The following is a 24543-nucleotide window of genomic DNA, read 5'->3' as shown; positions in this document are numbered from 1 at the left end:
CAGAGCAGCAAAAGAAAAGCAATTCCAGGCAGCTTGGGAACAGACCATATTCACCGCAACCAGCTTGTCCAGGTGGGTTATGGAAATGACCTAGAAAAGTCTGGTGACCAGATACTCGCACCCAAGGTCTTCAAGGGCGTGTGCTTCTCCTGGAAGGGAAGAACAAACAGACCTGTATCTGTGGAAGCTGGTTTCATTTTTAGATGTTTAAGCAGCAGTTGGTAGTGAGGTTTACAGATAGTGTCAAATCTTGTTTTTGGCAAATACATCCCTATTTAGTGCTGTCACTGTCACTGCCTTGGAAAATGTGCTACCTTGACCCAATGTGTTGATCCTTCATCCTCAGGTGCCATTGCCTTGTAGCTTACCTCCTTGCTGCCTGCTGACCACTTCCTGCGGAACAGAGGTTGGGGGGCCGTAGTGAGGAGGAGAAAAGGGTAAGAGAGGAAGAACATCTCCAACAGTGTTAGGAAACCCCATTCTCAGGACGACTCAGTTCAGCTACATGGAGAAGATGGAATCGCCCCTCTCTGGAACCAGGTTGCTTGTCCACTTGAGTCATATTGATTCAAGCAGGAGAACAGACTTTGAAGGTAGCTGGGATGTGTGTGTGTCTACCCAGTGTCCAAGCCCAAACCACCCCTTTGTTTTTATTCACTAACTCATTCTATCTTAGAAGTTTTTGTTGGTTTGTTTTTGTTGTTGCTGCTGCTGCTGTTGTTTTGAGACGGATTTTCGCTCTTTTTGCCCAGGCTAGAGTGCAATGGCACGATCTCAGCTCACTGCAGCCTCCACCTCCCGGGTTCAAGCAAGTCTCCTGCCTAGCCTCCCGAGTTGCTGGGACTACAGGCGCCTGCCACCACGCCTGGCTAATTTTTGAATTTTTAGTAGAGATGGAATTTCACCGTGTTGGCCAGGCTTGTCTCAAACTCCTGACCTCAGGTGATCCACCTGCCTTGGCCTCCCAAAGTGCTGGGATTACAGCGCCCGGCCACAGCGCCTGGCCTATCTTAGAAGTCTTAATGACTGGCTACCACTGTCAGAATAAAGGCAAAAACAAGCAACTTGCAAAAGGCAACTCCTCGCCCAGCACAATAGCATTTTTGTTCAATAAATAACTGGATTTGAACATTTGTGGAAAGAACAAGCGATGCTGAGCAAGGATAGGAAAGATTTTTACATCACCAAAAGCATGAGGTCCTGCCTGTCTCCGGGGCAGTGGGCTCTGAAAAGCATTCCAAGGTGCTTCATGGTGCCTTGGCCTTAAGGAAATTTTGATTTAGAATTTTATGTACAAATAGATGTTGACCTAGTACCTGTCCCTGTCTCCAAGATAGATTACTGTCAAACAGCCTCTCTAGATTCGCTAGACTCTTCGACGTTGCATCATGTTGAATCTTAGGAAATACTTGCACAGACAGCTGTTAAACCATTTCCAATGCACATGAAAATGATGCCCCTCCTCTGGGTTTCACTGACTGTATCAGCCAAAAATGAAAGGCAGGAGGGAATTTAGAGTTCCTTTTGCTTGTTTGAGCCCTCCATTTGTTTACACTTTATATTGATACATTGATTTAAAATGTATTATCTATAATTTATAGCTCTTAGGTAGGATGAAGGAAAATGTTTAATTTATACAGAGGACAGTATTGTTTGCATTAAATTATTCCATTTTGTAAAAATTCTGTAGCTGGACTACACGAACGACCTTAAGTTATGGCATTATTATCCTTGTTATTTTATTTTATAATATCCTCATTCTCATTTTCTGTCGATCAGAAGGTGTGATTTATGATGTAGCACAATGATTGTGTCTATTGCTAACCAGGAATGATTACGGATTTTATTATTTTAATGAAGGAATGAAAATGGAACTGCCATTTGGGAGCTCCCTGGTATTGATCTTAGCTGTGTTCCCTAATTTTCTGTGTACAACAATCATCTGAGGATGCATGTTCTGCCCTGAAGCCCAATGGATACATTGTGATGTTGACTTAATCATGCAAGCTCCTGCGTGGGCCGGTGGCCCCCAGGATGTCAAATAGTGGATGGACATATAGTTCAAAAGCTGTAAACTTTCTCAAGTTTCTTAGGAAATAAAATCATGGGACTATATTAGAAATTAAAAGAGAATTATTTAATGCCCTGAGAGGAACAGAAGTAGAGGGCTGATGGATTCGTTTCAAGAACTGACAACGTAGTTAGCAGTCTCCTTCCTGCCAGGCCCCTTTATCCTCCTAGTTGGGAGGAGCAGGGAGACTAAAAAATGAAATGGTATACAGTAGTCCCCTCTTGTCCACAGCCTCACCTTTCATGGTTTCAGTTATGCTCTACTGCAGTCCAAAAATATTTGATGGAAAATTCCAGAAATAATTCCTAAGTTTTAAATTGCACGCCAGTCTGAGGAGCTGATGAGATCTTGCCCCTTCCTCCCCTGGATGTGATCCTCACGTTCATGCTGCCCATCCATTAGTCACTCGGCAGCAGTCTCCGTTTTCAGATCGACTGTCTCGGTATCACAGTGCTTAGGTTCAGTACCCTTATTTAATTACGAATAGCCCCAAAGGGGAAGAGTGCTGCACCTAATTTACAAATTAAATTTTATCACAGATATGTAGGTATAGAAAAAAAAGCAGTATATATAGAGTTTGGTACTATCAGAGTTTTTAGGCACCCACTGGGGGTCTTGGAACATATCCCCCACAGATAAGGGAGGACTACTGTATATACGCCAACTGTGATGCCATCCTAGAACAAGACTAACGAGCTTTAAGAAGGAGGCTTGGTCACTTAGAGGACCAACGACTGGAAAAATACCTTGAAAGGCCATATGTTCCATCCTCTGACTTCAGATCACACCGTACTGTAAATCTCTCATTCATTATTCCTTGGAACAGAGATGCTACAACTCGATGTCTTCTTTCTGCTTTCTGTCCAACATAAAACACTGACACTTTTATACAATTCCTGCCCACCTTTGGTGGCAACAGAGAAACATGAGGGTCAGCTTCTACGTTACATCTTTCGGTGATGGTCTTCCTAGAAAACCTACACCGATATCTCATAATTTTGATCAGTTTTTTTGAATTCTCTTCTTGATTATCTGTTACGCCATTGTCATACACCTTATCTGGATTAACTCTTATGAGTATGTTAGGGTAGCAGGTAGCGGCTGAATATCAGTCATTCATTGTATAGTCAAGAGTTGAATAAAGTCCATATTGAACACACTTTGATGAGTAGAATTGACTAGAGGTTTCAGAGAACAATGATATCTTTAGTGGAGGTTAAAAAGGGAAATACTAGTCCTTTGCTGCCCACCTTGTGATAACCGGGAAAATCTTGAATTGATGTATGTTTCTTGGAGAACAACTCCACAGTCATCTGAAGAGTGTTGAATCAAGAGCTCAGGGAAGTTATGGGCTATTCTTCAGTCCTGACAAGTGTGTTACAACAGTGCTTCCAGGAACTTCATAAGCCTATGGCTTCAAGCTGCTTCATTGATGGAAAGTTTAAGCATCTTGGGATGAATGTGCATGTACAGTTAACATCTGTTTCTGACTGACGACTGCAAGATGATGACAATTTAGGTTGCAGATGAGCATTTGGTTTTGATTTCCATCTATTTCTAGATCATGTCCTCTGGGTAACAATTCCTCTTAAAATTGCTTTGCAGAGGGACAGAGAAGCCTGCATCTACTTTGAAATTATAATGGACCTTACCGCCACTTAAGTTTAGACTTGTTTGCAAGATGGTGGGGGACGCCTGCTTAGAAAGATGAAGATGCTAGTTCTATTGTAAGCTAGCATCTTCATCTAGCTAGTTCAAGTTAAGATACTGTACTTTAAAATGTGGGCGTCAACAAATCAATCCTTTTAGAATTAAAGAGATTTTGAGTAGGATTTAGTAAGTACTGGACATCTACCGTAGAGCTTTGTCATGCTAAATTATTCCCCTCTCCTTGTCTAAGTAATAGATGTGCTGGTTTGGGGTTTTCCTGGCGCCAACCCAGACTTTTTTTTGAGGCAGGATCTCACTCTGTCACCAGGTTGGAATGCAGTGGGATGATCATGGCTCACCTCAGCCTCCTGAGTAGCTGGGAGCACAGATGTGTGCCACCATGCCCAGTTTTTTGGTTTGTTTTTTTTCTGTAGAGATGGGAGTTTCCCTATGTTGCCCAGGCTGGTCTCGAACTCTGGGTTCTAGCAATCCTCCTGCTCTGGCCTCCCAATGTGCTGGAATTACAAGTGTGAGCCAACACCCAGATTCCATTTTAAATGCCCTCTGCCACTGTGTCGTATTGGCATCCTTTAAGAATAAATCATCCTTTTGATCAGATGATGTACTCTTTTTTTCTTCAATGTCCTTATTTTTTTATTTATTTTTTTATTTTTTGAGACGGAGTTTCACTCTTGTTACCCAGGCTGGAGTGCAATGGCGCGATTTCGGCTCACCGCAACCTCCGCCTCCTGGGTTCAGGCAATTCTCCTGCCTCAGCCTCCTGAGTAGCTGGGATTACAGGCACGCGCCACCATGCCCAGCTAATGTTTTTGTATTTTTAGTAGAGACGGGGTTTCACCATGTTGACCAGGATGGTCTCGATCTCTTGACCTCGTGATCCACCCGCCTCGGCCTCCCAAAGTGCTGGGATTACAGGCTTGAGCCACCGCGCCCGGCCTCAATGTCCTTATGTCTAACTGGTTTTTTTCCCTTTTCTTAAAGCAGTCCCACTTGAACTTCCTGGAACTGAATTCTCCAGAACATAATATTTATAATCCATAGAATTCCTGCCCTACTTTGCAGGAGTGTATGCTGTTTTGTTTTCCCACTGAGCCAGAAACCAAAACATGGCACTACCACTTACCATCACCTACCACCTCCAAGACCGACATTATGTATTGAGTACCATGTTTCCTCCTGAGCCTAGACACAGCCTCAGAACCTCTCAACATGTCACTTGGAGCAACAATTGCCACTTGATTGGAATTGCCGTTTGAGCTTGAGTTAGTCCCAATGGAAGGACGACAGGCTCGCACCAGTGTTCTCTTATGGATTCACCTGTGGCTGTCAGGGGCAGTGCCAGTGAAAGGGGAAAGGCACTTGCCTCTACCCAGTGCCCTTTTGGATGACAATTCCAACTGAAGGAACAGCAACCACTGATGGATCCAATTCCAAAATGTCTCTTCATTCACATCATTCAATTCTGTTGAATGAATATGTTCCTTCCTCACCTTTTATAAACCGGAAGTTCATATAAGCCCGTTACTTGCTTCTTTGACTCTGTGAGACTAATGTACCAAAACAATGTGACACTCTTTCCGAGACCTTGACTTGTACTGTCACTATGAATTTAGTGCCTTTCCAGGCAGCAAAATGTTTCTTCTTTGCTGATTTCATAAGACAAACAGCCCAACACACACCCCTAGTGTTAGCAACCTCACAGACTGGCACATTAGAACCATATTAATCTGTTTGCATGTTACAACTGATACTGCAAATGCCTATTCAAGTTGGACGGAACCAGGCTAAGCGGAGGATCTTTGTGGAACCTGGCGCATTTCTCAGGGACAGGTGGCTAAAGAGGGGAGCTCTGACTTCACTGCTCTGAGAAACAGAAGGTGGGTTAAGGCTTGTGTTAACTGTCACGTGGCCAGGGTACGATGGCAGGATTTCACAGAGCCAAGCCCTAAGCAGACGGCAAGGCCACTGTAAGGAAGCTCCTGGCAGCATCCCAGCTCTGCTCTCCAGAGCCACTTCACAGCACTCAGGGGATCGCTGGCTCCCAGCCCCAGGCTGCTGTCCAGTGACCAGGTGGACAGGGTCCTCCAGTGACTGCAGGCCAGAGGGAACCCCAGCCAGCACGTGCAAGCTGTTGGGAAGATGTCCCATCTTGGCCATATCACCCCAGTGGCTCTTCACTCCAGAGTGACCACTTCCCAGACGCTGGAAGTGGGAAGACCCTCTTTGATGCTTTATTACAATAATTTGAGCTCCTACTGATTTGGAGCAAATGAATTTCTCTTTTGTGGTTAAGTATCCAAATGAACTCCCTTACCTGCCCCTGCTCATCTCCTGTACTGTCAGTCCCCAGCTCCCAGTGTCTCTGATGCCGGCTCCCTCTCTGTGTTGAACAGCAATAGGAACAAGAACGACTATCAAAGCAAACAAATGCATGGAATTAAAAAATGTACTTCACTGTTTTCTAGTCCTGTCTTTTTCTAAATGTACTGTTTGTATCTTGAGAGCTGCCTTAACCATCTCAGCATTTGTCAGAACTTGAGGGAAAGGAAGACTTTACGTGACTGGGTTCCTGCAGCCACGAGAAACAGGTAACGGGAAAAGCTACTTTCTGTGGTTCCTGTATCTGACACAGCCACAAAAGGCAGAGGCAATCCTTTTTATTTGGCGACTGCCTCTTGAGCATTCTGTAAAGGCTAGGCCGGCACTCTGCTTCTTCCCCATGCTTTCCTGCTGCTCATCCAGTAGCTATTCCTGTTACTAGTGACCCCACCATACAGGGAGCAGAGAGAGAAAAAGAAGATGAAAATCTGGTTTCTGAGGTATTATTTTGGTAAGAAGCATACTGAGAGTGGAATGGACGGTCCAATCTCCAGCCAAGCCTAACTCCCACTGGCAAGGGTAGTAGAAAGTTAGCAACATGTTCAAACAAGCACCACACAGAACACTTACAGCCATTTGGAATATTTATTTGGAAAACTGCTTTGCCTGTAAACTCACTCAAACTGATAAGGCACATTATTGCAAAATCGCCGGGGTAGAGGGAGACAAATCTAAGGATCCTGAAAAGGGGCAAAGGGCACATAGCTGCGATGCTGTGGAAAATGTCTTTCTCCTCCCTTCCCCTGCTCCAGGACACGAAGGGCCACATCTTCCAGATCTGCTGCCTCCTACCCCCACTCTCGCTATCAAGGCTTCTTTTAAAGAAACACGTTTTAAAAAGTGAAATCCTTGGTGTGGAAGGATCATATCATAGCCAGTAACATCACCTGGGAATCCATCTTGAACAAGAGGCCTAGATTAAAGTCTTGGCAAGACTCTTGGCCAAGCCAAATCATCAACCCAGCAGATGAAACCCAAGAGCAACAGTCTGGTAAGTCCTGATGAGTGACTCCTGTGGGGTCAGGACCACAGGGCTGCTCAACTCAGGTGCCAAGGTCCTTCTGTCTTTGGAAGCATTGATCCAGTCTGTGCCAATTCTGTAGTGCAGCTAGAGGAAGTAATGACAGCTATAGGCAATTAAGATACAACACAACAAAGTTATTAGAAACCAACGTTTCCTCTTTAAAAAATACCATTATTCTTTAGTTACTCTCAGCAAATAAAAATGAAAAACGGCTGGGCATGGTGGCTTACGCCTGTAATCCCAGCACTTTGGGAGGCCGAGGCAGGTAGATCACGAGGTCAAGAGATCGAGACCATCCTGGTCAACATGGTGAAACCCCATCTCTACTAAAAATACAAAAAATTAGCTGGGCATGGTGGCGTGTGCCTGTAATCCCAGCTACTCAGGAGGCTGAGGCAGGAGAATTGCCTGAACCCAGGAGGCGGAGGTTGTGGTGAGCCGAGATCGTGCCATTCCACTCCAGCCTGGGTAACAAGAGCGAAACTCCGTCTCAAAAAAAAAAAAAAATGAAAAACATTCAGAGGGCATACTGCCTGAGGGCTCCATATACTGAACCCATTCTCTGAGCATGACACAGAAGGAATTCCTGCAGAAAGGACAGATAAGAACATGTTTGCCTGCTCATCTGATTCAGGGGAGTCAAGGGCCCTGCCCCATCCAGATGGATAAGAATTTCTCCAGAACATATCCATAACTCCATTCATATTTAATAGTCTGCTTGCAATCAGTTTAATGGTCAGGACATGCAACCATGAGGAGGTGTGACATACATGGTAACATCAGTGACTGAACACGAGCATTACAGAAATCATGTATGCGAGCAATACATGGAAGTCTTAGGTAGTTTGTCAGCTTGTTTCACTTGGCGTATGAAGAGGTAGGTCATCAGCAAGAGAGTACAAAAGAAACACTCTTCAAGAGACTAACAAGATGAAGAGCAACGTCAGTGATGTGGGTTCCCATGTCATCGTCGGAACTAAACATCCACAAAGATGCAAGAGGAGGGCATCTGTCACAGCAGCCTGTCACTCTGCAAAAGAGGTATTCTGGACAAGGACAATCAGCATCTTCTCCCAGTGCAGCTCAGGGGCTGGCATGAGGGAAACATAACAGGCTATCCCGAGCTCTTGTTAGACCACAAAATAGAAACAGCATTTTCTTTCTTTTTTTTTTTTTTGCTTTTTTTGTTGAAATGGAGTCTCACCCTATCACCCAGATTGGAGTGCAGTGGCGCCATCTCAGCTCACTACAACCTCCACTACCCAGGTTCACACGATTCTCCTGCCTCGGCCTCCCAGAGTGCTGGGATTACAGGCATCAGCCTCCGTGCCCGGCCACAAACAGCATTTTCTAGGAGGCATCCATTTGTAGTGTCTGCTACACCAGGCCTGGTTTGAAAAGTTGATATAATACACCTTCAAGAGCAGAGTGTCCTTTATGACCAGACACCGCACATCGATGCAGTGTCCACGTCACCTACTGAAGGCAATTAAAAATAACGAAGGGCTTTAGAGGACCACACCCATTACACAAATAAGCAACTGAGTCCAGAGAGACGTGGCAAACAGAAAATCCAGATCACGTGTCTTTTCTACTATGCATATGATCAGCAATGCTTGTTTCATTCAATTGCAGATGTTTCTGACTAAATTTTTTAATGAGTGTTCCAGGAATTAATGCCACCATGGCAATAGCCAACAGCTTAAAGACAGTGTCCCAGGAGAAAAGAGCATCCAGAGAGCTTAGGGTTGACAGGATGGAGCCTGTCTGCACACAGATGAAATTGTATGGGATCAAACCTGGAAGAAGAAAACGGGAAAGCACCTGTTACTAGCAGCAGCAAAATTAAGAAAATTATAATTCAGAAATGTCACCAGGAACAGTGAGTACAGTTTTTTTGCCTGACTCTTGACCCTTACACATATTAACTCTTTCCCTTCTTTCCGTCTTTTTTCTTCTTTTCCTCACTTCCCATATATACCTCTCTTGTTCAACAAAAGAACTTGAGACGTTTACACAAATGATACATGCTACTATAAGATAATTTTACAATAGGGCCAGGAACGGTGGCTCATGCCTGTAATTCCAGCACTTTGGGTGGATCACCTGAAGTTAGGAGTTTGAGACCAGCCTGGCCAACATGGTGAAACCCCGTCTTTACTAAAAACACAAAAATTAGCCAGGCATGATGGCGTGTGTAATCCCAGCACTTTGGGAGGCCAAGGTCCCCTGAGGTCAGGAGTTCGAGACCAGCCTGGCCAACATGGTGAAACCCTGTCTCTAAAATCACAAAAATCAGCCAGGCGTGGTTGCGTGTGCCTGTAATCCCAGTTACTTGGGAGGCTGAGGCAGAAGAATTGCTGGAGCCTGGGAAGTGGAGGTTGTAGTGAGCCAAGATCTCACCACTGCAATTCAGCCCAGGTGACAGAGCTAGACTTTTCTCAACAAAAAGAAACTGACAGGAAAAACAGGAAAAGCAAAATGCTTGCAAAAGAATATAAGACATCAGGGAGTATAGTTAGTAGAAAAATGTATAAGGTTTGCTAAAAGTGGGCCCCAAATTTGGTTCTGAGCACCCAACAGCCAAAGTAAAGAGAGCAGTGCTGTTGTTGAGATTTGCAGTATGCATAAGATTAAAAACAGTTTTTTAAAAGACACACTATTCACATTCTGCACTGTCTCAAAGAGGTCATCAAATCCCCTGGATCCCAAAAGTCTGACTGGCTGAACAGGCTGGCTGCAGAACAATCAGCAGGTGACATTGTTACAAACCACATCCCTGGGCTCCACCCAGAAACTCTGGTTACTTGGCTCTGGGAGTACCCAGGAACCTGTATTCTAAAAGCCCCTTCTCCACTCCCACGCTGAGATTAGGATTGGTTTGGAACCCTCTGATAATCCATTCCTCTTCTAAAGGGGAGGAAGTGTAAAGGAGATGAAGACCCCAGACCCCTCAAGGTTACACAGCTTGTGAGATGGGGGACAGAAACCCTGGTCTTCCGATCTTGCCAAGCCTCATGGCACCTAGGTAATTAGAAGCTGCAAACCCCCACTCGCGCCGATGTGACCAGAATTGGCCGTGGTCGATCTTGCTTCTATTTAAGATCTCCATTTCTCTCAGGTATCCCCTATTAATAGCAGCCGCTCAACCACACATTTGTTCTGTTTGACCCAGAAGCCCTGAATTGTCTTTCCCTCCAGGCTCTAAGGAAGGTTAAGAGAAAGTGATCCTTGCCTTACGCTTAAGGAGGGTGGTTTTCCTCCAGTATGGAGAAAGTAGCAGTCACTGATTTGACAGGATGTCAGCACTTTACCACTCTGGTAAACGTGGTCGAAGGCCCATACTTTGAGCAACACTGCTCTAGCCCCAGCCCTGACCAGGATGAGTGGCCCACTGTGAGTAAGTGGCTTGCTAGAGGTCACACAATTGTTAAAGGCAAGGAGAAACTTTAGATATCGTCTAATTCAGTAAGCTGCAACACTCAGGACCCAGCGGAATCCCTTCTAGGGACTAACTACTCATACTGAATACCTGCATCACCTGGAAAACATGAAAAGCTCCTGATCCCTGAGTCCCACCCCGGAGATGATTTAGTTGATGTGTGGTGTGGCCTTAGTTTAGGGATTTTTTAAATCTCCACAGGTGTTTTTTGAGGCGGAGTCTCATTCTGTCGCCCAGGCTGTAGTGAAGTGTCACACTTTCAGTTTACTGCAACCTCGGCCTCCTGGGTTCAAGTGATTCTCCCGCCTCAGCCTCTCAAGTACCACCACACCAGGCTAATTTCTGTATTTTTAGTAAAGACGGGGTTTCAACATGTCGGCCAAGCAGTCTTGAACTTCCAACCTCAGGTAATCCACCTTGGCCTCCCAAAGTGCTGGGATTACAGCATGAGCCACCAAGCCCGACCTCCAGGTGATTTTTAATAGGTTTAAAGGTGATTTTTAATGGGTTTGCAGCTTGAGAACAACTGGATTAAAATGCATATTCCCAGATCCCACCCCCAAGATTCTGATTCAGTAGGTCTGGAGTACACCCCAAATCTAGATTCTCAACAAGCCCCCTGACCCTGCCAATCTGATAAAAGTGGCCCAAGGCCCACACTTTGAGAAACACTGCTCTTTTCCTAGCCTCTCATCTGGCCAGGTGGCCCACTGAGGGTAAGTGGCTTGCCGCAGGTTGTGCAACTGTCAAAAGGCAAGATGGAACCTCACGGATGCCAGCTCTTCTTAAGGCAGAACTTAATCCAAACAGGGGCCAAAAACCAGGCAGGAAGTCCCTTGCTCTGCTCCTTTCTTCTGTCCGCACTCAAAACTCATGGACACATACCTTCATTCCAACCCTGCTCTTCCTGCTGGCATTTACTGAGTACTTACTATAAGCCAAGTTATGTGCTTTACATAGACTAACTCTTCTAATCCCAGTGCCTAGCACGTACAGCTGTGCAGTGAACACTATTTAGTCCAAAAGTATTTTTACAGGTTTTCCTGTTGAAGCCCGAGTAGATCTGAAATCAGGAATCATTTCTTTAGATCCTAAGGCTTGAAGCCGCACTCTGTGAGCCTGTGTTCTCAGAAGCAGGCACATGCCCACATGGCCAATAACCCAGGGCAGACCCCCAACGTGACAGCTGTGAAGACTCCAACCTACCCCACCAGCATCTTACCGATAAGAACTGAGAAGAAGAACTGCACGATGGGAATGTTGAGAATCGGGGCCGAGAGGTTCAAGAACCAGTTTGGTGTCATGGGGAAAAGTCTCAAAAACAGTAAGAAAAAAAACAAGCTGTTTCTGTTCTCCTCCACCTGTGGCCAGAGGACAAAGCTGTTAAGAAGCAGACGGCGTCTCCAGGTATTGAAAACCTGCCGGTGCCAGGCACTCCTCTGGACACTTTACATAATCTGTTCCCAATTCTTCCACCAACCCTCCAGGGAGAGACTGTTTTCCTCATTTTAAAAATGGAGGTGCTGAGGATCAGAGAAGTGGGGAGCTTGCCTGAAGTCCCAGAGCTGGTAATGATGGAGCTGGGATTTGATCCCAGGTCTATGTCTCCTGAAGACATCAAAAGAGCCGCTAGGGTCTCCTGAGACGGCATGGAACAGCACTGTGGGAAATCCCCGCTACGTGCTGCTTTCAAGGCCATGCACGTGTGACTCTCTGGGGTCCCAGCTCTCAGGTGTGACCCCTCCCCTTACCTTTCTCTGCAGCAGGGCCACTTTATCAGGAAAGTAGGACACCACCAGCTGTTTGCCAAAAACACTGGAGAGCAGGTAGCAGCATGTGGCACCCACTGAGGTCAACACACAGCACAGCAGAAGCCCCAGCCATGGCCCAAACAAGGCACCAGCCAAAACATTCTGCAAAGAAAACAAACCCTCAGGCAGGTGAGCATCTAGCAGCCAGCAGGCACCTTATCTTGGAGCCTGAGGAGGTTCCCTCCTCCTTCGCTGTTTCTTCCCAGCTAAAACCCAATTGCCTTTCTCTCTTCCTTTCTTCCTTTCTCTCTTCTTTTCTCCCTCCCTCTCTCCCTCTTTCCTTTTTCTTCTCTTTCTCTCTCCTTCCTTCCTTCCCTCCCTCCCTCCCTTCCTCTCTCTCTTTCTCTCTTTCTTTCACAGGATCTCCTTCTGTCATCCAGGCTGGAGGACATTGGCATGAGCATAGCCGCTGCACACTCAAACTCCTGGACTCAAGCAATCCTCCTGCCTCAGCCTCCCAGGTAGCTAGGACTATAGGCACACGCCACCAAATCCACCTACTTCTTAAAATTTTTTGTAGAGACGGGGTCTCACTGTGTTGCCCAGGCTGGTCTCAAACTCCTGGGCTCAAGAAATCCTCCCACCTCAGCCTCCCAAAGTGCTAGGATTACAGGCATGAGCCAGTGCCCCAAGTCCCAATTGCCATTTTAAAGAGGTGAATGAAAAATTATGAAAAGGCTGGGAACTACACCTGGCATCAGTCTCTTCACCTTGAAAATGAGGATAAGGATTAAAGCCTCAGCAGGTTTAGATGGGATCTGTGGCTATGGTAGACTCTGCAGTTACTGGGGCTCCAAGGAAGTAGAAATGAAACTCACAAGTTATTTTTACTATTTCAAAAGATGAACACAAACCATGAATTTTCCCTTGATAAGACCACACAAGCTATGTAAGATGTCTTGTTTCTTTCATTTTTGCTGGAATTACATCTATGTAGTATGCTAATACCAGGGGTTCCATGTTGACCAGAGCTCTAGCCAACACTTGAAGAAGTCTTGGTTTAAGAAAAATGGAAAAGTGGGCCAGATGCAGTGGCTCATGCCTGTAATCCCAGTACTATGGGAGGCCGAGGCAGGTGGATCACTTGAGGTCGGGAGTTCGAAACCGGCCTGACCAACATGGAGAAATTCCGTCTCTACCAAAAATACAAAATTAGCCGGGCATGGTGGCGCATGCCTGTAATCCCAGCTACTCGGGAGGCTGAGGCAGAATTGCTTGAACCTGGGAGGCAGAGGTTGTGGTAAGCCGACATCGCACCACTGCACTCCAGCCTGGGCAACAAGAGCAAAACTCCATCTCAAAGAAAAAAAGAAAAGAAAAATGGAAAAGTGAACCAATACTTCCTAAATGCATTCTGGCTGGTAGATATCATCCTGACAAAACATGGGGTCCAAGAGAGAAAGTAAGAGAAAGCCTTGGAAGTGGGAAGGTGGGAGCTGCCGAGCTCACTGTGCTAAGTGCTTGACCACATGTCCTGTGTCATCCTCACCACATCCCCGAGTCATGCCATCCTTGCCCCATGCTGCAGGTGAGAGGTTAAGTATCTTGCCCAAGATCACAGCAGGCAGAGTGAGGGTTCACCCTCAGGTCCGGATGTGGAGGCCCCACCAAGCAGCAGCTGGCTCTGTGCCCTGAAGAGGGATCAGCTCAAGACAAAAGACAGACACAGGGCAGCCTCAAGGAGTTGGTCCCTGACCCTGAGCACCATACACCTCCCCTGTCCTCTTGGACATGTCTATATTTCTCCTAGTTTCAAGGAAACTGTTTGAGCAGGTCCAGCCTCAGCCTAGAGGAGAGAAACATGCTGGGGCAGGAGAGGGAAGCAGTATATGAGGAAGCTGTGAGTGTCTCCCACTTCTGTGCTCACTCAATCCCTCAGCAGACACTGTGGGCCAGTGTGTGCCAGCCCCACTACACCCATGTCAAGTTTAATCATCCCCACACAACAATCCCAGGAGGTTACAGGGGAGTATCCGAATTGTGCAGATAAGGAAACAGAATCAGAAGGAGGGCAGGACACTGACCAGGAAGCTGGAGCCGGGGATGGCAAAGCCCTGTTTGTAGAGGTAGGCGCTGCAGAAGAGCAGGAACACGTAGCCCTGGTGCTCCTTCCGGTATTCTCGAAGGACCTCAGAGAGCTCCCGCAGCTCTGCCAGGTCAGAGGGGAACCACAGTGACCTGCGGATTTGGAAAAGCCGATGGAAACATGAGTTCAGATCAGCCCAGTGCTTACGAAACTCACTTGCTGTGTCTACTTTTCAGAGTAGGTTTATAAATATGCCCATCATCTGGTCTGCTGGGAACACATACACTCCCGATGACAGATGACCTGATACGACGTAGCAGAAACAGACAGGAGAGCCCTAGTTCTGAAGCAGGAGACCTGGGTTAGCATCCCAACCCTGCTACTTTCTGTTATATGTCCTTGGACTAGTCCCTGGGTTTGTTTCCTTACCTAAAACATGAGGAGTGGGTGTTAAATAGTCATGAAGTTCCCCTTTAGCTCTGGGATTTTAGAATCTGTTCTTAAGAGGCAAATGGATTCTTTTCCAGGCAAGTTCTAAATGTCCTAAATTGCCTTCCTTTCAGGACACTGACTCCCCCACAAACCAAGAACCATTCAGACTTCAAACTGTTCCTGAGGTGCCAGGTAAAATGACTTTTCAGCATTCACTATAACGCCAATCAAATATTCTCCAGGAAAGTATATCTATCCCATACCATAAACGTAAGTTTTTTGATAATATGTCAGGCTTGAATTGAACCCTTTCAAAGAGCCTACTATTTCACTCTGCTCTTAATCTGGTCCTCAGTGCATTCTGTATACTATAACCCTGTCCAAGGGTTATAGTATAAAGGCTACTTTGCCTCTGCCATCTGAACAGTCCTTGACTCCATCGCTGATTAATTACTTCTCATGAGAATGCTTCTCTTGGTCCCTCAGCAGAGACTTCTTAGCTACAGCAAAAGAACACAATAACTGAAAACAGTTGCCCTAATAGTCAAATCTCAGAAATTCCCTTCACCACACAATGCTGATCTAGGCACACTTCCATGTACTTTATAAACAGTATGCAGCACTCACAAAAACCTGCCAGGTAAGTATTGCTCTGCCACCTGCCTCGACCAGTCGTTCATTATAAGGAAAAAGTAGGCCAGGCACAGTAATCCCAACACTTTGGGAGGCTGAGGCAGGTGGATCACATGAGGTCAGGAGTTTGAGACCAGTCTGGCCAACATGGTGAGACCTCGTCTCTACTAAAAATACAAAAATTAGCCAGGCCTGGTTGCCGGCGCCTGCAGTCCCAGCTACTCAGGAGGCTGAGGCAGGAGAATCGCTTGAACTCGGGAGGAGGTTGCACCGGGCCGAGATCGCGCCACTGCACTCCAGCCTGGGCGACAGGGCGAGACGCCGTCTCAAAAAAATAAGAAAGAAAGAAAAAGGAAAAAAACCAAGTAGGGCAAAAGTAGAGACAGCCTGGAAGAGGGCAGAGCCGATAACTGATTCGTGAATGATTTAAAGTTGTCCATGCAACATTTCTCCTGAAGACGTAATGTCTAAAGTCTCCAGGGCAGACCTGACGGAAGTAAGGTGGGAGGAGGAGAGGCAGCTGGACGTGGGCGTGATGGGCTGAGGGCCCGCACGGGGCGAAGGTCGGCGGGTCCCGGGGAGGCGGCGGCGCGGGCGGCCTCAGCACCGCGCCTCTCTCGGCAAATCCATCCAACCAAAGGCGGCGCGGCGCCCCGCACACCCGGCAGCCGGCGCCACACCGGTCCCAGTCAGCCCCGGGGCGGGCTCCCATCCACCCGGCTGTCCGAGACCGTGTGGACGCGGGCCCAGACACCAGACCGGATTCTAGTCCGGTAAGCGAACCGCAATTCCCAGCCCCAGACGCCGCCGATACCGGAACCCGGAACCCGAATCTCCGAACCTCCGATTCCCAGCCCCGGTCCTCGGACCCGGCTCCCTTCCTGTCACCCGAACCCGGACGACGCCACGCACCTGCCACCAGCCTCCTCGGTGGAGCCCAGTCTCCGCCCGCGGGGCAGTCGCGTCGATAGCAAGTACAGGGCGAAGGTGCAGCCGGCGAAGACGAGAAGGAGGCCGAGCAGCGGGCGCATGTCGGCTCCGCACCCCGGCCCACAGGGCGGCCAAGAAGCCAACTTGCGCCCCGGGACGCAGCGGCGGGCGGACTGAGCCAGCGGAGCACGTTCGCGAACGGACCGGGGCGGGGTCCGCGCCAAGCCCCGCCCCCGAGCCAGGCCCCGCCTCCCGGGCCAGGCCTCGCCCGCTATTGACTCCCGGTGAAACCTGCCTCGCGGTCTGTCCTCTCTCCGTCTGTCCGGGCCTGTTTTTCTACGTTTATTCCTGTGCTTTCCCCACTTATTCTGCAGGCAGGGAGCGCCCCCAATGCCGGCTCGGCGCCAGGGCTGGGAGATCCGGGGTGAATCGTGAGCCCAGCCCGCAGCGAGCTTGCAGTCTAGTGGTCAAGGCAGCCTTGTCCACAACACGAAGCAAATGTAGCCGGTGTAGCACCAGCGGCTGCAATCAAGCGCGGCAGGGCGGTAATAGTGACCACGGAAATAATCAGAATTGCTTTTTATTCAGCCCCTGCTGTGTTCCCATTATCCCTGAGCCTCACAGTCATCCTGCAAGGTTGGTGTTTGTCTTTCTCTAACATGAAAACTCTGAGTTTCAGGAGAATTAAATGACAGCCCCCCAGAAGAGAGCCAGTATAAGAATTCAAGTCAACCTGGGTCCAAAACCAGTGGTCCTTACACTGTGTGAATTCATGGAGGAGATGGAGTTTACCTTCAAGGATAAGCAAGACTTCTGCGAGCAGAAAAAGGAGGGAATGGGTGAACTAAGGCCCAAGTAAGGCACTAGAGTCCAGTTTCAGTTAAGCCTAAGGTATAGGAGAAATAAGTGAGACTCTGGGGACAAACAAGAGTGCACTGAAGGCAGGCTAAGGAGTTGGATTTTTTTTTAATTTTTTTTTTAAAGACGGGGTTTCATCATGTTGGTCAGACTGGTCTTGAACTCCCGACCTCAGGTGATCCGCCCGCCTTGGCCTCCAAAGTGCTTGGATTACAGACTTGAGCCACCACGCCTGGCCGGAGTTGGATTTTTAATAATGTAGATGACACACCAACAGAGGTGTTTAAGAATGACTCAGTTCCTCTTTTAGGATGTTCGCTTTGGCAGGTGATGAGAATACATGCTGAGTTGATAGCCGCAACTGCCTTGATAAGAAAGCACGCGGGCCTGGCTGGGTACAGTGGTCACCCTTGTAATCCCAGCACTTTGGGAGGCCGAGGCGGGTGGATCATTTGATATCAAACTCCTGATATCAGACCAGCCTGTTCAACGTGGTGAAACCCCTTCTCTACTAAAAATACAAAAATTAGCTGGGTGTGGTGGCGCGCGCCTGTAATCCCAGCTACTGGGAAGGCTGAGGCAGGAGAATCGCTTGAGCCCGGGAGGTGGAAGTTGTAGTGAGCCGAGATCGCACCACTGCACTCCAGTCTGGGCGACAAGAGCAAAACTTCCTCTCAAAAAAAAAAAAAAAGAAAGAAAAAAGAAAGTATGCAGGCCTAATTCAGGAGGGAGGAGGCTGAGGGGAGTCGAATTGGTATATGTTACTGAGTAAACGAGGAAGGGGTAGAAAGAGAATTGCAAAGTGTCAAAAGCCTGCACAACAGAGAGAAAGCAACCTTGTCATATCATTCAGAGCACCTGTTAGGCCAAATAGGGAGCATCTTTCAGAATCTATGTGCACAAGATCTTAGCAATTCCACATCCAAGAATGCAACCTGCATCCAAGAATGTAATGGAATTTAGTTCCACATCTAAGAATGCCCAGAGGTAGCAAAGATGTATGTTTAAAGGTGGTCTCTCAGCTTTGTTTTATATTAGGAGGTTGGGAATAACCTAAATGCCCATCAGCTGGGACTGGCTAAGTTAATTATGGCATATTCACAAATGGAATACTAAGTAGCCTCCTCAAAGAGGAAGGCAATTCTGTATATCCTGATACAGCGTGGTGGCCAGACAGATGGCTAAGATACAAATACAGCAAACAAGTTGCAGTGTTAGACTATACGATGCCTCCTTTTTAAGGACAAAAAGAGGATGTACTTTATCTTTTTAAGATAACCAAAGTATTTAAAAAATTTTTCACAGAATTGTCATAGCATATAGACCCCAAAAATATTTACAAATGAAATTATTCAATGTCTGAGATTTGTATCAAAATAATGGTATGGGTGTTTAGTGAGTAAGGATGTAGGTAGAACAGGATTTTCCACGAGTTGGAGTTGATAGTTGTTGAAGCTGAGTGATCCCAGGTGTTTTATACTATTTGAGTGTTATACTATCTGTTTTCTATTCTTGTGTGTGTGCCAAATTTCCACTTAGGAAAATGAGGGGGCCGGGTGCGGTGGCTCACACCTGTAATCCCAGCACTTTCGGAGGCCAAGGTGGGCAGATCATGAGGTCAGGAGATTGAGACCATCCTGGCCAACATGGTGAAACCCCGTCTCTACTAAAAATACAAAAATTAGCTGGGCGTGGTGGCTCGTGCCTGTAGTCCCAGTTACTTGGGAGGCTGAGGCAGAAGAATCACTTGAACCAGAGAGTCAGGGGTTGCAATGAGCCGAGATTGCGCCACTGCACTCCAGCCTGGCGACAGAGCGAGACTCCAAAAAAAAAGAAAGAAAGAAAATGAGGGGAAATGGTCTCAGCCCTCCATTCCAGCTGAACACACCATTTTAGTTCATGCCCATCACACCACTCTTCCAGCCATCTGTCAATCTTCTCTGCCTGGCAAGTTTCTACTCTTTCATCAATACCCAGGATAATTATCACCTTCTCTAAGGGGCCTTCTCCAGCCTCTATAGTCAGAAACATTCCTTCTCTATGCTTAGGGCCCCTGAGCAATGTCTGTAATCCTGTTGCAAATACACATCCCAGCATCATTATCCATCTCCCCCGTAGACAGTGAACAATTCCGTAAATGAGACAATGTCTCATCTGTCTTCTGTCTCATCTCTTAATCCTGGCACTTAACTCTTTGTTAAATTCATGGGTCAGGTCTAGTGAAGACAATGATTCGTTGTTTGGTTTGGTACATATTGACCTCGAGAAGTCAAAGGAATATAGAAGGAGGGAAAGTGAATGAGGAGGCAATGTTACGAACCTGTGCTACGAGACTGCTGGAACAAGGAATGGAGTAGGGAGAAAGGAGGCGAAGCCCCTGCTGTCAAGGACCTCACTTTCCTTCAGCTGGGGAGGAGCATGGAGAGGTGTAATTCTGGAGCATGGTAAGTATGATGGATGAAATGGACAAGGCCAAACTTATTCCACTTCAGCAAAGCAACCGTCAGTATTGTACTTATGGATGAGTGGATGAGCACATGTTGAGATGAAATACCTTGTGCAAAGTTTACAGCTGTGAGTGCTGGGCAGGACATGAGCCCTTTCTGCCATCACATGAGCTCATGCTTTTTCCTCTGCCCTTCACTGCCACTCAACATGCAGGGGAAACTTGAGCTCAGACCAAACATTCAGATTTGGAGATCATTCTACAGGAGAGAGTTGAAATAAGGGGAGGGAGAAGGTCTCCTAGAAACCGCGTGAGAGGGAAAGTAACAGCAGGTGACTTTCATGGAGTACTTGGTACACTCCAGACCCCATACGAAGCGTTTTACTTACATGAGTTTACTTATTCCATATAACAACCTCATGAAGTAGGAACTCTTTTTTTAGAGACAGGGTCTCCCTATGTTGCCCAGACTGGTCTTGAACCTCTGACCTCTAGTGTTCCTCCTGCCTTGGCCCCCCAAAGTGCTAGGATTACAGGCTTGAGCCACCACACCTGGTCTAAAGTAGGAACTCTTAACAGTCTCACATTTATAGTCTGGGAAAAGGAAGCTTAGGAAGAATGAAGTCAATAAAGCAACAGAAGTCACACACCGCAACAGCAGAGCCCAAATCTCTTACCATGGACTACCTTTCTCTACTCTGAGAAAGTAGATCAAAATCAGAAGCCTGGAAAGGAAATGGTGGAACCAGTGAAATAGAACAAGATGCCCCCTTCCATTTGTGGGATGAAAAACAGAAAAAAAGAAGGTCCTGAGAGCCCAAGAAAGACCTAAGGAAAGGAACTGGGGTACAGTGGCAGAGTACATGAAGAAACCCAGCAGGGAAACCTGAGAGTCATAGAATTTGGCCAACACCAGGTGATAAGGGACCTTCGACAGAGCTCTTTTGAGTGGTGCTTACCTGCTTTGCTACAGGCTCAAAACGGGAGCACCTACTTGCTTCCCCTGACCTGCCCCCTGGACTCATGTTGTGATTCCTCTTGCTCAACCTGTCTGCCTGGGGAAGAAGCCCTGGACTGTGCTCCCCAATCTCAGCATCCCCAACCCTCCTGGCCCCCAACCCAGTACCTGCAGAGCTAACTCTGGTCAGCCAGGGCATCTCCTGCAGGCTGCACCGGCCCCAATCAAGGTCACGCATTTACAGCACATGCCCACATGCAGTGTGACCAAAGACAGCCGCAATCCTCCGTCAGCTGCAGTCCTTTCCCGGGCACGTGCTGGGCCGGGAAACAGATGGGAAAAATGAAAAGGTAAGAGAATCCTCTGGGAGCAGGTTAGCCAGGCATTTCCTGTGCCTCTTTGTCAATAGCAGGCAACCTTTTTGACCTTAATCAGACTTCCCCAAGAAGTGACAAAGGAGCCAACTTCTCACTTTTCTGGGAAGTCTGGGAAATGGGCTATTGGCCTCCAAAGATAGTGAAGACAATAGTAAAATAGTTGACAGAAGCAGCTCTGTCATGTGATTTTGCTTCCCCACCCCCACCCCAACCAGGACTGATGGAGCTGGATAGATGTCTTCCCAGGAGGAGGAGCCAAGGGCTGTCTCCTGTCCCTGGACTTTGGAATTGGGCCACCTAGTCAGTGAGTGGCCGAGAACCCAAGGAAGCTGCCCCATGAAGGGAGCTGAGCTCAGTCAGAGATCCACGGCAGAGCGGGAGGGTTAATAAAGGCCCATGAACTCTTGTTGCTGAAGGCTCTAGGGCTGCCCCATCTCTGCCTTTCCTGAGATTACTAAATCTTATCCTGAATTGTAGTTCCCAATTATGTAGTTCCCATAATCCCCACATGTGGTGGGAGGGACCCGATAGGAGGTAATTGAATCATGGAGGCAGTTTCCCCATGCTATTCTCGTGATGGTGAGTTCTCACGAGATCTGATGGTTTTATAAGGGGCTTCCATCTTCACTCAGCTCTCATTCTCTCTCCTGCCACCCTGTGAAGAAGGACGTGTGTGCTGCCCCTTCCACCATGATAAGTTTCCTGAGGCCTCCTCAGCCGTGCAGAACTGTGAGTCAATTAAACGTCTTTCCTTTATAAATTACCCAGTCTCAGGTATTTCTTCATAGCAGCCTGAGAAGGGAGTAATGCAACATACAAAGTTGGCAGCAAAGAGAATGGTGGAAGGGAGAGTCATGGAAAAGCAAAAAGGGAGGGTTTTAACTACAGTGTGGCCTCCTCCAGTAATGTTGTAAGGTCCTGGAGGGCTTTGGCAATGGTGCTAAAATGGGACTTTAAGGACAAAATCCCCTAGATTATGGACAGGTGAGCTTGCTGAGGGTCGGGACCACCTGGAAGATGGATAAGAAAGACAAAGGGGCTGGGTGTGGTGGCTCGCACCTGCAATCCCAGCACTTTGGGAGGCTGAGACAGATGGATCACCTGAGGTCAGAAGTTCAAGACCAGGTGGCCAACATGGTGAAATCCCGTCTCTACTAAAAATACAAAAATTAGCTAGGCGTAGTGGCAGGTGCCTGTAATCCCAGCTACTCAGGAGACTGACACAGGAGAATAGCTTGAACCCAGGAGGTGGAGGTTGCAGTGAGCCGAGATCGCATCACTGCATTTCAGCCTGGGCAACAGAGCAACACTCCATCTCAAAAAAAAAAAAAAAAAGAAAAAGAAAAAAGAAATGTCAAAAGAGCCAACTTCTCTCTTTTCCAGGACATCTGGGAAATGGGCTTTTGGCCTCCAAAGATAATGGAGACAATAGTAACGAAGACGTCTGGGAGAAAAGTCTAAGGCAGAGAAGGTTAGGCACCCTCATGGAAATGAACTGTGACTAGGGTGAAGGGGAGGTCTTCACTCACAACTGAACATGGTTCTGTGGGGCTCAGAAGATAACAAAGAGTGTTCATTGAATAAATGTTTCTGAATGCAGAGTATATGGTAGGCACCCGGTTCCTGCCTTGAAGACCAGTCTAGTGGAAAAGACAGATATTTATCAAATAATCATGCAAATAAAATGTTAAAAAAAAAAATAGGCCAGGTGAGGTGGCTCACACCCATAATCCCAGCACTTTGGGAGGCCAAGGCAAGCAGGTCACTTGAGGTCAGGAGTTCGAGATCAGCCTGGCCAGTATGGTGAAACCCCATCTCTACTGAAAATACAAAAATTAGCTGGGCGTGGTGGCACGCACCTGTAGTTCCAGTTACTCAGGCGGCTGAGGCAGGAGAATCACTGGAACCCGGGAGGTTAAGTGAGCCAAGATTGTGCCACTGCACTTTAGCCTGGTGGTGGGGCGGGGCGGGGCGGGGCGGGGCGGGGCGGGGTGGGGAGGGGAGGGAGAGAGAGAGAGAGAGAAGGAGGGAAGGAGGGAGGGAGGAAGGAAGGAAGGAAGGAAGGAGAGAGGAAAAGAGAGAAAGAAAATGTTTTTAAAAAGTACAACTAAAAAGTGCTATGGAGAGGTACCGTGTGGAGCCTCTGTATGGAAATGAGGTCCAAGAAGACTCCCTGAGGAGCTGGCAATACAGCCATGATCCTTATGATGAGTAGGAGATCACCAGTGAAGAGCGGAGGGAAGAGGGCAGACTGTGATTTAATCGTGTCTTGAATTTGGCACTCAGACGGATACACGGCACTGACAAAGGGAGGGAGGAGAGGTAAGGATAACAAGAGACAGTCAAAAGTTCCAGGGGCCCTTGGGAGAAAGATTTTGAGAACAGTGAGTTCACACCTATAACTGCCTTTATTTCTCTTGATCACTGTCATATGAAACTCATTGAAATTCCTCTCCTCTCCGGTGAACAAACTTTTCTTTATCCATTTGTTCATCCGTCTACCCATCCCACAGTGAGCCAGGTACTGAGCTGGAAGACCCAGGAGCCCAGAGCTTACGAATTGGTAGAAATTCTATTTCTGGAATTTTCTTGCTATCATTTTCACTCCTGCTTACCAGGCAAGGAAAGAGAACAAAAAAGTGACTGTGCTAAACAGAATACAGGACCAATAAAACTCTAAGAAGAAACCAGGGCCTACAGCACACTGATCTCTCTGTCCACAATTGCTGAGGAAATGTGGGAAGGAGGGGAAGGATGGTGAGATGTCCACGAGCTTGTTCCACTCAGAGTCCAGTCATCCCTCACTTAAGCAAAACAGACTCTGTATTTGTTGCAAATGTAAATCTGTAAGGTGTGCCACACAGGAATATATTTATAGATTTCTATAATTTATGACAGAGAGTCTATTTCTTGGCCAAGCGTGGTGGCTCACGCCTGTAATCCCAGCACTTTGGGAGGCCAAGGTAGACAGATCACTTGAGGGCAGGAGTTTGAGACCAGCCTGGCCAACATAGTGAAACCCCATCTCTACTAAATATATAAAAATCATCAGGGTGCAGTGGCAGGCACCTGTAATCCCAGCTACTCAGGAGGCTGAGGCAGGAGAATTGCTCTAACCCGAGAGGCAGAGGTTACAGTGAGCAGAGATCACACCATTGCAATCTAGCCTGGGCAACAAAAAAAGCGAAACTCTGTCTCAAAAAAAGAAATGTGGATTGCCTGTAAAGTGATCCTTCTAGGTGAAAAACAAACTCTGCTTTTCCCTCTCTTGCCCTGTCGCTGTGTGGAGAGGCTGCCCCATGGCTTCCTTGCCCTTCTTTCCTCATCCACTTACCATCTAGTCCCAGCAGCCACTCTCTTAGCTGTCAGTCCATCCCCACCTCCTCCAGCTCCTCTATGCTCCAACAACACTTTAGAGAAGGCAGAGAGCCCGCACATGGCTTTCTTGCCTTCCCAGATCAGACAGTCTAAGAGAGAAGCTGGTG

At 47.4% G+C, this 24543-nt stretch overlaps 1 protein-coding gene across 2 annotated transcripts; it reads right to left on the bottom strand.

Moving 5' to 3' along the window:
• Positions 1–7830: 7830 nt before the first annotated feature.
• TMEM41A (transmembrane protein 41A) lies at positions 7831–20179 on the bottom strand. 2 transcript variants are annotated; one of them, XM_032298377.1, is made up of 5 exons: positions 19832–20179; positions 14423–14576; positions 12339–12500; positions 11810–11948; positions 7831–8944 (listed from the first exon to the last, which is right to left on the bottom strand). In XM_032298377.1, exons 1-5 carry the CDS (start codon positions 19885–19887, stop codon positions 8724–8726), a joined length of 732 nt encoding a protein of 243 aa, XP_032154268.1. In that variant the 5' UTR covers positions 19888–20179; the 3' UTR covers positions 7831–8723. The 2 variants fall into 2 exon arrangements, with proteins under 2 accessions (XP_032154268.1, XP_032154267.1); XM_032298376.1 differs by lacking the exon at positions 19832–20179 and adding an exon at positions 16402–16620.
• Between the last annotated feature and the right edge of the window lie 4364 nt (positions 20180–24543).

Source organism: Sapajus apella, unplaced genomic scaffold (genome assembly GCF_009761245.1).
Source record: "Sapajus apella isolate SASKATOON/1434 unplaced genomic scaffold, GSC_monkey_1.0 scaffold38, whole genome shotgun sequence".
In the NCBI taxonomy this organism is placed as follows: domain Eukaryota; kingdom Metazoa; phylum Chordata; class Mammalia; order Primates; family Cebidae; genus Sapajus; species Sapajus apella.
This window is presented reverse-complemented; position numbering and strand designations above follow the sequence as displayed.

Coding starts and splice junctions, on each gene's coding strand:
- TMEM41A (XM_032298376.1), bottom strand. CDS start 16,520: ATGCGCCCGCTGCTCGGCCTCCTTCTCGTCTTCGCCGGCTGCACCTTC. Junction 14,577..16,401: donor ACCGAGGAGGCTGGTGGCAG/GTGCGTGGCGTC, acceptor CCAAATCCGCAG/GTCACTGTGGTTCCCCTCTG. Junction 11,949..12,338: donor TGGCCCTGCTGCAGAGAAAG/GTAAGGGGAGGG, acceptor CTCTGGCCACAG/GTGGAGGAGAACAGAAACAG.